At 53.2% G+C, this 14,329-nt stretch overlaps 2 protein-coding genes across 7 annotated transcripts in view; one reads left to right on the top strand and one right to left on the bottom strand.

Moving 5' to 3' along the window:
- The first annotated feature begins 481 nt into the window (after positions 1-481).
- On the top strand, positions 482-9,607 carry DMAP1 (DNA methyltransferase 1 associated protein 1). Its single transcript, XM_012649015.1, has 11 exons — positions 482-578; positions 764-913; positions 1,397-1,488; positions 1,761-1,956; positions 7,327-7,485; positions 7,595-7,762; positions 8,049-8,234; positions 8,399-8,470; positions 8,784-8,856; positions 8,991-9,286; positions 9,492-9,607. The coding sequence occupies exons 2-11, from the start codon at positions 809-811 to the stop codon at positions 9,549-9,551; spliced, it is 1,407 nt and encodes a 468-aa protein (XP_012504469.1). The 5' UTR covers positions 482-578; positions 764-808; the 3' UTR covers positions 9,552-9,607.
- A 417-nt stretch (positions 9,608-10,024) lies between these two features.
- ERI3 (ERI1 exoribonuclease family member 3) overlaps positions 10,025-14,329 on the bottom strand; it is a 130,962-nt gene continuing 126,657 nt past the window's right edge. For all 6 annotated transcript variants that reach the window (XM_012649012.1, XM_012649008.1, XM_012649010.1 and 3 more), the window contains one exon: positions 10,025-10,555. In XM_012649012.1, the coding sequence (XP_012504466.1) occupies positions 10,473-10,555 (83 nt within the window). In that variant the 3' untranslated portion in view covers positions 10,025-10,472. The remainder of the gene's footprint in view (positions 10,556-14,329) is intronic.

Raw genomic sequence — 14,329 nt, 5'->3', positions numbered from 1 at the left:
CGACAGCCACCCGGGGAAGCTGAGCTTTTGTTTCTTCACCTTCAAGCTTATCACAGTTTATCTCTTCACTTCCAAGTTTAGCACAGTGCCTGGTACATATTAGCATTTAATGAACAGGGGTAATTAATATCGTTAATTCATTTAATAAAAAAAGTAAATGTCCCAAGCACTGTGTTAATGTTTTACATGGAATATTGGTATTCCATTTAAGCAGGTACCATTACAATTTTCATTTTGCAAATGAAGAAACGGGTTCAGAAAAATTAAGTGGCTTCTCAAGGTCACAGAGCTCTGGGCTCTCTTTTCATTGCCCGATATGCAACGGAGCAACAAACAGGGAAAATGCTAGAAAGCAGGGAGCGCACCAACATGTGCTGGCTCACGGGAGCACAGAACAGTCACAAACTGGTCGCGGCCTGCAGCTTTCACACTGAGCTGCAAGTCGGCTCCGTTTCCTCCAAGCACAGACCGGAAGTGTTCCTGACGGCCGTGTTTCTACTGCGCACGGCCGGAAGTTTCTACCCGCGGCTTTGCTGGGTTAGGGGAGCGACAGCGGGAGCCTCAGCCGGGGGACGCAGGTGCGGAGGCGCGGGGGTGGGGGCGAGGAGGCTGATGGAGCCGTTAGGGACGCTCAAGCGGCGGGACACCGGCAGGACCCCGACCTGACCTGGACCACCCTCCTCCTCGCGGCCCGCCTCTTCACCCCGCCCCCACTTGGGTCTGTAGTGTCCTCGCCCCCTGACCGGAGCCCGGTCCTCCTCAGGCACTGACCCTTGACCTCAGGTCGCTCCCCCACCTCTCTGGCGCGATGGCTACTGGCGCAGATGTACGCGACATTCTAGAACTCGGGGGTCCAGAGGGGGATGCAGCCTCAGGGACCATCAGCAAGAAGGACATTATCAACCCGGACAAGGTAGCAGGGGCTTCTGAAAGCGTTGGGTAGGGGGAGTTACGGGGTGGGGAGGGGTGACAACGGAAGAGAGATGGGGGAAGTGATGAGGTGCTACACTTCTAGTGAGATGGGAGATCAAAAAAGGTGTGACATAACGGGACAGCGAGTATGTGTCACATTTGATGCGATGGGACAGAGGAGGTGGGACTCTGTGGGAGATGGTGGGGACCATGAGGGTATGACATTTGTAGGATGTTGGGGGGGGAGAGACCAAGACATTGTGGCAGTCTGAGAGATGGTAGGATGGGGAAGAAAATGACCTGCTAAGACTGGGGGTGTCCCTGTGAGTGGGTTCCTTTGCCTTTATAATGTGTCATTATAATATGTCAGTATGTGTGTCATTGTACCCATAGGTACTGGTTTGTTGAGGAATTGAGCTGGGCTAAAGAATTTTCAGGAAATGGGGTCTAGGTTGTGGTTCCTTTCTGTGGTTTCCTTTCTCAGAAAAAGTCCAAGAAGTCCTCGGAGACACTGACTTTCAAGAGGCCTGAGGGCATGCACCGGGAGGTCTATGCACTGCTCTACTCCGACAAGAAGCAAGTATTGGAATTCCAAGTTCCCCACGCTCTGGCCCCTGACTCACCTGCCATGTCCCTGACTCCTAGTTTTCTCTTCCAGTTCTTTCTCTTTCTTGCCTTGCCCTCCCCAGCCAGGGCTCCTGATTGCTTAGTAGGATGCAGGAGGAGCCCAGATCTCTTGCTCTAGGACCTGACTTCCTTGGTGTGGGGTAGATCAGCTCCCTGAGCCCAGAGGCTCTCTCGTACACCTACTGATTCTAACCTCCCACATCCCTAAACCCTACTGCCAGGGATGCACCTCCACTGCTACCCAGTGACACGGGTCAGGGCTACCGCACAGTGAAAGCCAAGCTGGGCTCCAAGAAGGTGCGGCCCTGGAAGTGGATGCCATTCACCAACCCGGCCCGCAAGGATGGAGCTATGTTCTTCCACTGGCGACGGGCAGCAGAGGAGGGCAAGGACTACCCCTTCGCCAGGTTCAATAAGGTGAGCTACCTCCATTCGGACACAGGCCAGGATTGCCCACCTACTTTGAGCCACTGGGCGAGCTCTCCAGTCTCCTAGGGTTGGATCCAGAGGCATGCTCAGGCCCAACCATGGTGACCTACTCAGTCCTTGCGGCAAACACATGCAGAGTGGGAGTCTGTGGGTCTTTTCTGCCCATGGGAGCCTGTCCTTCCCTGGACCTGCTCTGGTTTTTCATGGCTTCTCTTGGCTTTTCAAATGTTGCTGTTCCTCAGAGCTATATCCTAGGTGCTCTGCTCTTCTCAGTCTGTACTCTTTCTCTAGTGTGTCTCATTTACCCTGTGGCTTTAGTAACCCTCTGTGTGCCAGTGACCCTAACTTAATATCTCCAATCCAGAGCAATGAGTCCCACATAGCCAATCATTTACTAATATCTTTCTCTGAATGCCCCACAGGTACGTCACATCAAGTAGGTACCCTTGAACAGAACTCATAATCTTCCCTCTATTTCCAGCCCCAAACCTGTTCCCCATCTCCATAAATGGCACCATTATCCACTCATTTGCCCAAAGCAGAAACTCAGGAATCATCCTTGACTTTGCCTTCTCCCTTAGCTCTCACACTGTTTCAATCAACAACAGGACAAAGGCAGCAGGGGAAGGCAGATACACATGCAAGGAAATAAAACAAGTTGGAGTCTTTCAGATAGGAGCTATCAATAAAATGAAACCAGGATGTGAATGGATATGAAATGAGATAAAGAGTGAACTTGTAGGTACAGGGGAAACCTACTTTAGGTAGGGTGGTCAGGGAAGGCCTCTCTGAGAAGGTGGCATTTGAGCTAGACCTCAGTGATAGATCTAATAATTGAGTCCTGCTGATTCTGTTTCCATAATATTAATAAATCATGTCTCTGCCTATATTCTTCATCCCCTTTGCCCCCTAGTCCAAGCTGAGTTATCTCTGGTCTCGATTACTAAGGCTCAGCAGAGCAAGGCCTTACCCAGACTTACCAGGCCAGTGAGAGGCAGAGCTAGACTGGGCTAGGATTTCCCAGCCCTGTTACTTAAGCCACTGTACAGTGTGGGCTTGTAGCTGCTGCAGTCTGGAACAGCCTAGACTTAGAGCCTAAAAGCACTAGGTGCTCAAACCCAGGACCCCAAGGCCTGATTTCTCTCCTCCCAGCCCAGTCTATCCAACTGCACCTGGACACCTCCCCCTGGATGGCCCACAGGCTTCTCAGACTTAGCATGGCCAGGTGTGAACCCATCATTCTCCTACCTGCCTCAAACATGGGTTTCCTCCATCTCACTGTCATCCTTAGGCCCCTTAGATCCAGTGGAGGGAGAGGCTGGACATGGAAGACTGAGAAGGAACAGTCAAGAGGCGAGGCATCTGAGGGGATGGGAGGGAAGGCTGGATGAGACAAGTTGAGGTGGAGACAAGAATGTTCATTTGTTATTTAGTGAATACCATTCCATGCCAAGTCAAGCCCTAGGCACCAAGGTCACAAAAATGAATCAGATACAATGTCCACCCTAAAAAGCTCTCCATATTGTTGGGGATGGGTGGGGGGAGGTACAGACAATTATAATCTGGTGGGATACCTGCTATATTGGGAGGACCTGAAGGTCCTAGAAGCTTCATAGAGTAGTCAGAGCCTGAGTTGAATCTTGAAGGATGATGTCACCAGGGGGTATTAGGAATGCAGTGACTTTTCCTGGCATAGGGAACAGCATGAGCAAAGGCATAAATAAAAATTTTTTAAAGGTGATATGTATGGCATGTTATGGGCATTTCCATGTTGATGAAGCCTAAAGCCCAAGGTAGGATATGGTGGGAGATGAGGCCTGAGAGGTCAGCAGGGGCTGGGCTGGGCCAGGCTGGGCCATGGCAAGCAGACTCAGGAATTTGGGCTTTGCCCTGATGTCTTTGGGTAGCCAGTGACAGACTTTAAGCAGAGTAGTGTCAGGATCAGTTGGTTTTTTTTCTTAGAGACAGGGTCCTGCTCTGTCACCATCCTGCTCTGTCACCTAGGCTGGAGTGTAGTGGTGCAATTATTATAGCTTACTGCAGCCTCAAACTGCTGGGCTCAAGCAGTCCTCCTGCCTCAGCCTCCCAAATATTGAGGACTATTGGCACATGCCACCATGCCCAGCTAATTTTTAAAAATTTTTTGTAGAGTGGTGTCTTGCTTTGTTGCCCAGGCTGTTGAACTTCTGGCCTCAAGTGATCCTCCTGCCTTGGCCTCCCAATGTGCTGGGATGATAGGTATGAGCCACTGTGCCCAGCAAGAATCAGTTTAAGTTTTAGAAAGATCCTAGTGACTACAGGGTGAGACTGAAGTTGAAGTGAAGTGAATTAATGATCTTCCTCTTCCATACTGCTCCTCCTGGGGTATCCCTTTCTCAGTCAGTGGCTCCCCATCCACTCTCTTGCTCAGACACAGGAGTCACCTATGATAGCATCTTCCCTCGCCCCCCACATCCAAGTCCTGTAGTTTTTATCTGCGAAAGCCTCTCCAGTTTGCCCTTTTCTCTGACTTCCACTGTGCTGCTTTAGTTTAGGCCCTTTCACCTCTCACCTGCATTATTTCTAAAATCTGACACCTGGTCTCTTAGACTCATGTCACTCCTGTGTCCTCACTGCTGCCAGTGAGATCTTTGTTAAAGAGAAACGTGACCATTTGGTCTTAAAACGGAACTTACTGGCTTGCATCACCCTCAGGCTGAGTCTGGACTCCTCAGCAGGGCTCCTTAGCAGCTGGCCTCTGCTGACTCGCCAGGCCCTTTTCATGCCTCTCCCTGGCTCTCCCTTTGCTTGTTTTCCCAAGTCCCTCAGTGCCAAGCCCGTGCACAGTGGCCTCTTTCTCTCACGGCTGTGTTTGCGCTGCCCCTCTGCCTAGGATGCTCTCTCTGTCCATCTTCCCTCACTAGTCAACTTCTGTGTAACCTTAAGACTGAACCAGGCCCAAGTTAACTCTTCTCTGACCATCTCTTGTCCTCAGGCTGGATCAGGTGTCACTTGTTATACCCTAAGCATACTGGTGTCATCAAACTGGCCACACGGTACTAAAATTATTTTTTCAGCTGGAGTGTGAGCTCTGAGAGGCCAAGAGCTGTCTGTCTGTCATATTCAGCAGCGTGTCCCCCGTGTAGGTGTTGCAAGCCCATGACAAATATTTGTTGAATGAATGAAAGACAGTCTTCCCCTCACTTGACTGTGACCTCCTTGAGAGCAGCACTGGCTACACAGTTCCTGAGTATTTTTTGATTAAATGGAGTTAAAATGCATAGGAGGAATACTTCACCACGCCTGGGAAACTGGAGAGACCAGAGGAGATGAGGCCTGAAAGAGACCAAAAGAATGAAAAAGTTATCTAGGTGGAAGGCACATGGAAGTGGGAAGACATTTCAGGCAAGAGCAAAGGCTGAGAGGGGAGCCTGGTATGTTCCAGAAACTGCTAGTCATTTGGCTGGAACTTAGGGTACATGAGGGACAGTGGCTACAGGAGGAGGCCAGGCCATTTATTCATGTGTTCATTGATTGAGTCAGTAGATGTTGATACCTATAATGTGCCGAGACCTAAAGGTAGGAAATGAACCGGATAACCCTTAGAGCAAGGGTTCTTCAGGAGTTCTGAGGGTTCTGAGGAGTCTGCAAATTATCTAGAAGGTGCTTTATCTTGGCGGTGGGAGTCTTTGAGAGTTTTTTGGTTTTTTGTTTTTGTTTTTTTGAGACACGGTCTCACTCTGTTGCTTGAGCTAGAGTGTAGTGGTATCATCATAGCTCATTGCAACCTCAAACTCCTGGGCTCAAGCAATCCTCTTGCCTCAGCCTCCTGGGTAGCTGGGACTACAGGCGCATGTCACAATGCCTGGCTAATTTTTCTATTTTTAGTAGAGACGGGTCTTACTTTTGCTCAGGCTGATCTGGAATTCCTAGCCTCAAGTGATCCTCCCACCTTGGCCTCCCAGAGTGCTAGGATTACAGGCGTGACCACCATGCCTGGCCCAAGAGGTTTAATAAGGGATGGTTGGGTGACATGATAGGATATATATTTTCGAACACTAGAACAGTGCATCTCAAATTATCTGTGGTGAAGATAAGGATGTTTTTCTTTCTGATTTCCAAACCATCAAAGAAATAAAGATAATACAATTATAAGAAAAAACTAAATATAAATCTATATTTCTTCATACTAAATTCAGCAGCACACAGTTACTATAAAATTGTTATGAAAGTTTTCCAGCGCCTACTTTCAATTTCCATTCTTATAGACCAGTGATAACTGTTTGCAAACAGCACCAGTTTGCAGACTGCCCCTTAAGTAGCACTGTTTAAAGAGATCGAGTCTTGGCTGCAGATGGAGAATTGATTGGAGGAGGATTGAATGGAGGCAGACACCAGTAGGGAGGCTATTTCTTTGATCCAGGCAAGTGATAATGGTGGTCTGGACTGGAATGTGGCAATGGAGATAGAAATTTTGGAGGTAAAAGATTTGGTGAAGGGGAAGAATCAGGGGGAAAGGTAGGAATGAAAGGTGCTTAGGCAACTGGGTTGGATGACGGTGACGTTGACTGAGATCTGGACTGGGAGAGGTACACATTTGAGGGAGGGTGATGTTGAGTTTGAGGTATGTGTGGGACCTCCAGATGTCCAAGAGGCAGCTGGGAATATGTCTTGAGAGCAGATGCAGACCTGGTTGTGGTCTTTAACAGAAGAGAAACTCCCTGGGCTGGTCTAGCATTGACTCCTTCCTTGGTCTCTGACTGTCAGACCCAGCTGGTGGTGGTGCTGTTTGTCTCTGGGGGGAGGCAGAGGGGTCGGGGTGTAGGAGAGGGGAGGGAGGGGCGTTGGCAGGGTTGCCTATGTTGGGACTGGGATTCAGGCCAGGATTCTGTGGAAATGTGTGACCTTGGGCAGCTCTGGAGGAGTTGCAAATCCCCCTGTCACCACTGGGTGGCAGTAGTGCTTTAGATAAGAGTTGCATGGCCTAGGGGGGCTCCTGAACCTTTCTCCAGGTATTTAGCCATGTGCCCAACCCCACAGTTGACCTTTGGACTCACAGAAGTGCTTACATGGGGGGCCTTCACCTTCACCATGGGGGCAGGAGCACGTGTTGCATTACTGGAGCTCTGGAGCTGAAGACGAGGTGAAGTTGCTCCTGGGGTGAATCAGGCAGGCTACAGTTCCAAAGCCTGCGAGGGCCTATGGTCAAGCAAATGGGTTCTTTCCTCACGCCAGGCTGCCCTCTGCAGGGGCACAGGCAGAGGGCTGCTTTTACAGGCGCTGGCAATAAACGGGAGCAGCTGTGGTCATGGGCTGGAGCCTGCTGGACATGAGCCGACGTGACGTGAGCATGCCCCTGCTGTCCTTTTCTGCCAGTAGACTGTGCAGGTGCCGGTGTATTCAGAGCAGGAGTACCAGCTCTATCTCCACGACGACGCTTGGACTAAGGCAGAAACTGACCACCTCTTTGACCTCAGCCGCCGCTTTGACCTGCGTTTTGTCGTTATCCACGACCGATATGACCACCAGCAGTTCAAGGTGAGCTGTTGTGCATCTGCATGTGCGCCCAACCCCTGGGGCTGACCTTCATGCCGTCCCTTCCAAGTGCCCCTGAATGTTCATTCCACTGCCCGGTCTCGATCCTCAGAAGCGGTCCGTGGAAGACCTGAAGGAGCGGTACTACCACATCTGTGCTAAGCTTGCCAACGTGCGGGCTGTGCCAGGCACAGACCTCAAGATACCAGTATTTGATGCTGGGCATGAGCGACGGCGGAAGGAACAGCTCGAGCGTCTCTACAACCGGACCCCAGAGCAGGTCAGCCCCACGCCCCACACACCTCTCCTCCGTGCCTCAGACCCCTTGCCCCCATCCTCCGTGCACTCCACTCCCTCTCTCCCAGGTCCCCCTGCCTCCCTCGATACTCCGTGACCTGCCCCCAAGCCCATCCCCACGTGGGTCATTCTCCTCCTCTCCGCGGCCCTTCACCTCCCTCATGACCCCTTCTCAGGTTCCCTCACTGGCAGCCCAGCACCCTGTCACCGCCCTGTCCACCTGCTCTCCCACATGTGCCCTCACACACCTAGCATCTCTCACCTCCCAGGTGGCAGAGGAGGAGTACCTGCTACAGGAGCTGCGCAAGATCGAGGCCCGGAAGAAGGAGCGGGAGAAACGCACCCAGGACCTGCAGAAGCTGATTACAGCGGCGGACACCACTGCAGAGCAGCGGCGCACGGAACGCAAGGCCCCTAAGAAGAAGCTACCCCAGAAAAAGGAGGCTGAGAAGCCGGTGCGGGGGCTGAGCCAGCCCAGCTCAGGGTGGAGGGGTTGCCTGGCACAGGGCCCCTCCCTGAGTGGAGGGCTCTGAGAGCACCTAGAGCTGGTGGGGTGCTGGGACTAACCCTAGGCCCATTTCCTGTGACACCTTGCTCTTCATAATGTCTTCTCCCCCAGGCTGTTCCTGAGACAGCAGGCATCAAGTTTCCAGATTTCAAGTCTGCAGGTGTCACACTGCGGAGCCAGCGGGTACGTGAGTCACCTCCCGTGGCGTGTTTGGGCCCTCGGCTTCTCTGCTCTGGGTTCCACATGCTGCAGCAGGTGGGCTGAGTGGTAGGGGAGGTGGCTGCAGACAGATGTGGCCTGTCTAGGATCTCAGGAGCATGTGGCCAGGCTGAAGTCACAGCTTGCACTATATTCTCCCTGGCTATCCCTTTTTTGGCCCATAGCAACCTCCATGGGTTACTTCTCTCTTCCACCTCCTCCACCCCCCGCTGCCTTTGGTCCCTTTCATCCTAAGCCTCTTGTGGGGGCGAGGGCTTAGCTGCTTGGGTCGTTGCAGATGAAGCTGCCAAGCTCTGTGGGACAGAAGAAGATCAAGGCCCTGGAACAGATGCTGCTGGAGCTTGGTGTGGGTGAGTGTGGCGACTGGGCACCACAGGCAGTACCCGCCCAGGGCTGTGGATGAAGGCTGGGCGTGGGGAGGTCAGCTCACAATGCTCGGCTTCCACCACACTGTGGCTCTACCCATGTGCTGCCCACCCTGCAGAGCTGAGCCCGACACCCACGGAGGAGCTGGTGCACATGTTCAACGAGCTGCGAAGCGACCTGGTGCTGCTTTATGAGCTCAAGCAGGCCTGCGCCAACTGCGAGTATGAGCTGCAGATGCTGCGGCACCGTCATGAGGCACTGGCCCGGGCCGGTGTGCTGGGGGGCCCTGCCACGCCAGCATCGGGCCCGGCCCCGGCCTCTGCTGAGCCAGCAGTGCCTGAACCTGGACTTGGCCCTGACCCCACCAAGGACACCATCATCGATGTAGTGGGTGCACCCCTCACGCCCAATTCGGTAAGAGCCTGGATAGGCTGGGAGATCATGCCCTGGCTCCGCTCTCTCTAGTGCCTGCAACAGGAATGATCAGCCCTGGGAGGGTCTGAGACTGAGCGGGGAGTGAGTTGGCCAGTGGGTGTCATCCCGAGAGTGCTAAACACACACACCACACCTGACTCGGGCCTTGGCGCCACTGACCTCAATACTTTCTGTGTCTCCTCAGAGGAAGCGAAGGGAGTCGGCCTCCAGCTCATCTTCTGTGAAGAAAGCCAAGAAGCCGTGAGAGGCCACATGGGGCGTGGGCGACGCAGTTGTGTAAATAGAGCTGCTGAGTTGGACTGGGCTGCTTCCTTTTCCTTCCCGCCACTTCTGATGCCCCTGGCTGGGGGGTGGGCCAGGAGGGCATCGCCACAGCCCCTCCACAGGGTGGGAGTCGGGCCAGCCTGCGTTCAGGCCCTTAGCAGCCCTCTGACCACTAACTACTACTAATTTTGCCAAAACTTCTGCACCTGGAACACCCATAGTTTTACACAGCAGTGGCCTCAGATACCAGAAGCTTCAAGCTTGCACAGTCCTCACACTTCCACAGGCTTTTGTACATTCGGTGAGGGGGTCACAGGTGCTGCAGTGACGGCCACTTGCTGATGGCCTTGTCCACAGAGCCTGAGGCATGCGCTACCCACCTTCACACCCTGACAGTGTGAGGCACAGTGACAGCCTTAACACACACAGATGGCTTTGCACACACACCCAGGGTCTCATTTCCCCGACTTTATTCAGTGGCACGTTCACAGCGGGGATGGGGATAGACACAAGGTGGGGCCTGATCTGTCCTGGAGCCCTGGGGGCACCACACACCATGCACTATGGATGGGAGGGGGCACGGGGGGCTTGGTGGCCCCAGCAGAAGCCTGTGTACCAGGGAGAAGGCGGTGAGTGCCTGGGTCCCCCTAGCCTGGGCCCACAATGGGAGGGGCTGATACTGGGCTGAGACTGAGGGGTGGGGATCGGGGGGCACAAAGTGTCTGCTCCAGAAGGGCCAAGTGGCCAAGCACTTGCCCAGGGCACAAGCCCACACGGCAGCTGGGGGACACTCTGGATGCAGAACTGTGCCACTCTCCCTTTTCCCCTCTAGAGAGGGAGAAGAGGATTCTGGGCTGGGCCAAACAGCTACCCTGTCCTGCCCCATCCTGTCCTCGGCCAATCAGAATGGCTTCGATGTCTGCTTGAAGATGAAGCCTCGATATGCGAGTGTCTTCATGATGTTGGCAATGTTCTTGCAGTCATCTAAAAAGACGAAGAGAAGACATTTAGATGGGCCCCAGATCCTTCCCCTCTGTGCCCATAGGTGCTCTTACAAGGGTGGGGTGGGACTCAGGGTCAGATTGAGGAGTGACAGGCTCTAGAGAGGGAGATCCCATCCCCTGGTGGCAGCATCTCCAGCTTCAGGCCGGGCTGGGTGATGCTGGGCCAGCAGGAAGCCTGGTCTCAATGCTGCTCAGTCCCATAATTCATGCTGGAAATTGGCCGGCATGTCCCGTCCCGGCCCCAGCGGTGATGTATGGGTGCCGTCGCAGTAAGAAAAAGGCAGAGTAAATGTGTAATTTCTCCCTTGACGGCCCCCAGCCGCTGGGCGATCCTTCTTGTTGCCGCTGCGTGGGGACGGCCCGTCCGCCACACTCCGTCTTCCCGCCACCCGCCTTGATGTCTCCATTTCATTACTGTGCGGCCATTCATCACGCCCACAGCCAGGGTGACTTTGCCGGCACTTTCGTGTGTGTGGGAGATGTGACCCAAGCCATAATCACTGGTGACAAGGCACAAGGCTCGGCACTGCTGGACCAGGGCCCTGGGAAACACCTGTCCTGTGCCCTGGCTTGTGTGATCAAACAGCAGCTTGCCTGTGCACCTGTTCCTGTGCAGGCTCAGAGAGGTTGGGGAGGGTCCAGATTTGTGGTCCTCACAGCCTTGGCCATCAGCCCTCTATTGGACACTCCTGTGTACCTCAGCCCAAGCCTGCCTCCGTCTCAGTCTCAAAGTGCATGCTGGTCACCTTATTGGGCCCTGTCTCTGCCCATACCTTAGGTAAAATGCCTGTGTGTGCCAGACCCTATCACACGCAGTGTTCCACTGTCCTAGAATCCTGGAGGCTGCAGGACCAGGCACTTTGGAGCCTCAGAATCATGGACACGGGCCAGGACTTGTTCCACTGCCGCCACCACCAGCAGGAGGTGCCGCTGCCCAGAGCTTACCCCACTGGAGAAAGCCTAGGAAACAGCCTGAGTTTTTCTGTTCAGCTGCCCAGAGCAGCCACCACTCACCAGCCCCTCACCCGCCTCACCTCCTACTCCTCTCCCACTTCCCTTAGATGTCTGGGACAACCAGGGCCTCAGCCGCCACCAACCCTCATGGGATCGATGCTGTGATTGAGGAAATATTGCACATCAATGTCATAATCAAGCGTGGGGGGTGGTGGTAAGGTCAAGGCAGGGTCAGGAGGTCTCTGCATCTGTCAGAGACCATCCCTTTCCACTGACCCCCAGGCCCACTCTTGCCAGGACCTTAGCCTTGGAACGCGGACCCTCCAGTGTGAGAAAAGGGCTGTGGGAGAGGGTGGAGTCTCTGGTCTGCCAGACACCGGCTCTGGAGCCTGCTCAGCCTGACTCGCAGAGCTCGGCGCAGATGGACCTGCAGTAAGTGTGGGCATGAAGAGGGGACACCTTGTTCCCCCAGGGACTCAGGAAGCCATGAGGCCTGGTCTGAGGCAGAACAGTGGGAAGACAGATGGGTGGGTACTGGCGGCCATGGCAACTCCAGACGTGACCCATCCCCGTGGTTTATGGGCCGGACACGCACCCCGCTCAGCTGAGGCCCCGTCATTTGTCTCCCTTAGTGTGTATGCCTGTGCTGTGGGGGTAGAGGGTGGTGGAGGGAGGGGGCTGTGACAGGAGGAGCTAGGCAGTTGACAAGAAGGGGAATGGGATGGGAAGGGGCCTGGGAGGGGGAAGGTTTATGATGGGGCCCAGGGGCTGAGATGGTGCTGGTGGAAGGGCTATGATAGGGTGACTTTCTTCCCAAATAAACCTGGTCCTGTCAGGGCACCTCCAATACTTCCTGTCTCCTGCACTCTGGGGACCATGGCCGCTGTGCATATTAAGAATAAGTCCCCTCGTTATCTGCAATTACCCAGCGGCCACACACCTTTCTTCCAGCAGAAAAGAAAATTAGTTTTCTATTGACTTCATCTGGCTCCTCCCTCATTGCTGGACAAATCGTTCAATCTGCTTTCCCTGGCCCAAGTGAATGTCCTAGCCCCAACCCCCAGGCCACCAGCCATCCAATGGGCAGGCACTGATCTCCCACCTGTGCCTGGCCACGTGCCCCAGTCTCTGTCCTTGACCTCTCCCCACTCCACACACTGGATGACTTCATCCAAATCCTGAGCTTCAGCTACCCCTGAAGCTCACCATCTCCAGCCTGGACCTCTCTCCTGAGCTCCAGACCACACACTAAGCCCCTTGGACATCTCTTTCTAGATATACAAACTCAGAATGTCCAATAATGAACTAATTTCCTCCCCGAGCTGCTTCTTACCCCTGTGTTCCCCATCCCAATGAACAGCACCATAATCCACCCAAAATGCCCAGAGAAGAAACCTGGGGGTCATATTGCCACTTCACCCTCTCCCTCACTCCCCAAATTTAATCAGGCATTAACTTCTGCAGATTTTCTCTTCTTACTCTCTAATCATCTACTTCCCTTCGTTCCTGCAGCCAGTCGCCCTGCTAGTCCGGATCCCATCATCTTTTTTTTTTTAATATGCACTTGGAATATACCATTATCTCTCACTTGGATTACTACAGCAGCTTGTCTTGTCTCTCTCCCTCTAATCCATTCTCTTGTAGCCAAGGTGATCTTTCTTACACAAATCTGATCATGTTCTTCCCTCTTTAAATCTATTCAGTGGCTCTCCTTGCCCTCAGTTTAAAGGCTTCTTAAAGGCTCTGCAAAAATTGATTGTTGCTATCTCTGGTCTCTGACACTCTCTATCCCCAATCCCTGTACTCCGATCTCAAGGAACCACTCACTATTTTCCGAAAATGACAAAGTGGGTTTTGGAGTCAGGCAGACCTGTTTCCAATCTTAACTTCACCCACTGGCTGCATAGCGTGCAGCAAGTGCTTAGCTTTTCTAAACTTCAGGTTCCTCCACTGGGGCTGACAATGGCCTGAACAAGGTGTTGCAGCCACATGTATTTGCATATGCTGTCCTTCATGCTTCCTGAAGAGATGGCAAGGATGCCAGTTTTCTGGATGAGCCAATGATGAGAAAGTGTATTCTGTACAAGCTGTGGCACAGACGACAGATAGGGGCCAGCACACTTGATGAAACCAACTGGCATCACTCCACAAACTCTGACTGCTGACTCCTGTTTAACGGAGATTCTGGAGTCTAACTTGTTGCAATTGGTCCACTGCAATAAAGAGAGACCCAGAGAGAGGAAGAAAATGCTCCAGCTCACCTAGCCAGTCAATGGAATGGCAGTTATGGGCTTCCAGCCCAAGACTCTTTCTAGGCCTTGAAGCCTTGATAAGAGTCAATGCAAACTACTGATTAGTTTTTAAGAAGTCAATGGCACAATTAGAAAATGAGGAAACTTGGCAGATGCAGCACCAGAGTCAGATCTGGGGCATTTAACAGGCCAAAAGTTCAGAGAGAGACAGCAGTGGGGTAATAACATGGCCTCTTGGAGAGTCCTCTGCCTGAAGCTCTGGGGCCACCTGGGTTAGCAGGCCTGCCTTCTGGGCTCCTCTCACTGAGCTCGGGAGGTCAGCATGAAGCTGCTATGGGGTGGGGGGCGCGAAGAGGGGAGCGCAGCCTTGTGCTCATAATAGAGGCCTCCAAGAGTAGGTCTTCCTCACCTTCAAATTCTCGAAGGCTGATCTGTTTTTTGGTTTTTTTTGAAGACACAGTCTCACTGTGTTGCCTGGGCTAGAGTGCCGTGGCATCATCCTGGCTCGCAGCAACCTCAAACTCCTGGGCTCAAGCGATCCTCCTGCC

The sequence above is a fragment of the Propithecus coquereli genome, unplaced genomic scaffold, assembly GCF_000956105.1.
Source record: "Propithecus coquereli isolate 6110/MARCELLA unplaced genomic scaffold, Pcoq_1.0 Scaffold299, whole genome shotgun sequence".
Taxonomy (NCBI): Eukaryota; Metazoa; Chordata; class Mammalia; order Primates; family Indriidae; genus Propithecus; species Propithecus coquereli.
This window is presented reverse-complemented; position numbering and strand designations above follow the sequence as displayed.

Coding starts and splice junctions, on each gene's coding strand:
- DMAP1 (XM_012649015.1), top strand. CDS start 809: ATGGCTACTGGCGCAGATGTACGCGACATTCTAGAACTCGGGGGTCCA. Junction 914..1,396: donor ACATTATCAACCCGGACAAG/GTAGCAGGGGCT, acceptor TTCCTTTCTCAG/AAAAAGTCCAAGAAGTCCTC. Junction 8,857..8,990: donor GCTGCTGGAGCTTGGTGTGG/GTGAGTGTGGCG, acceptor CCCACCCTGCAG/AGCTGAGCCCGACACCCACG.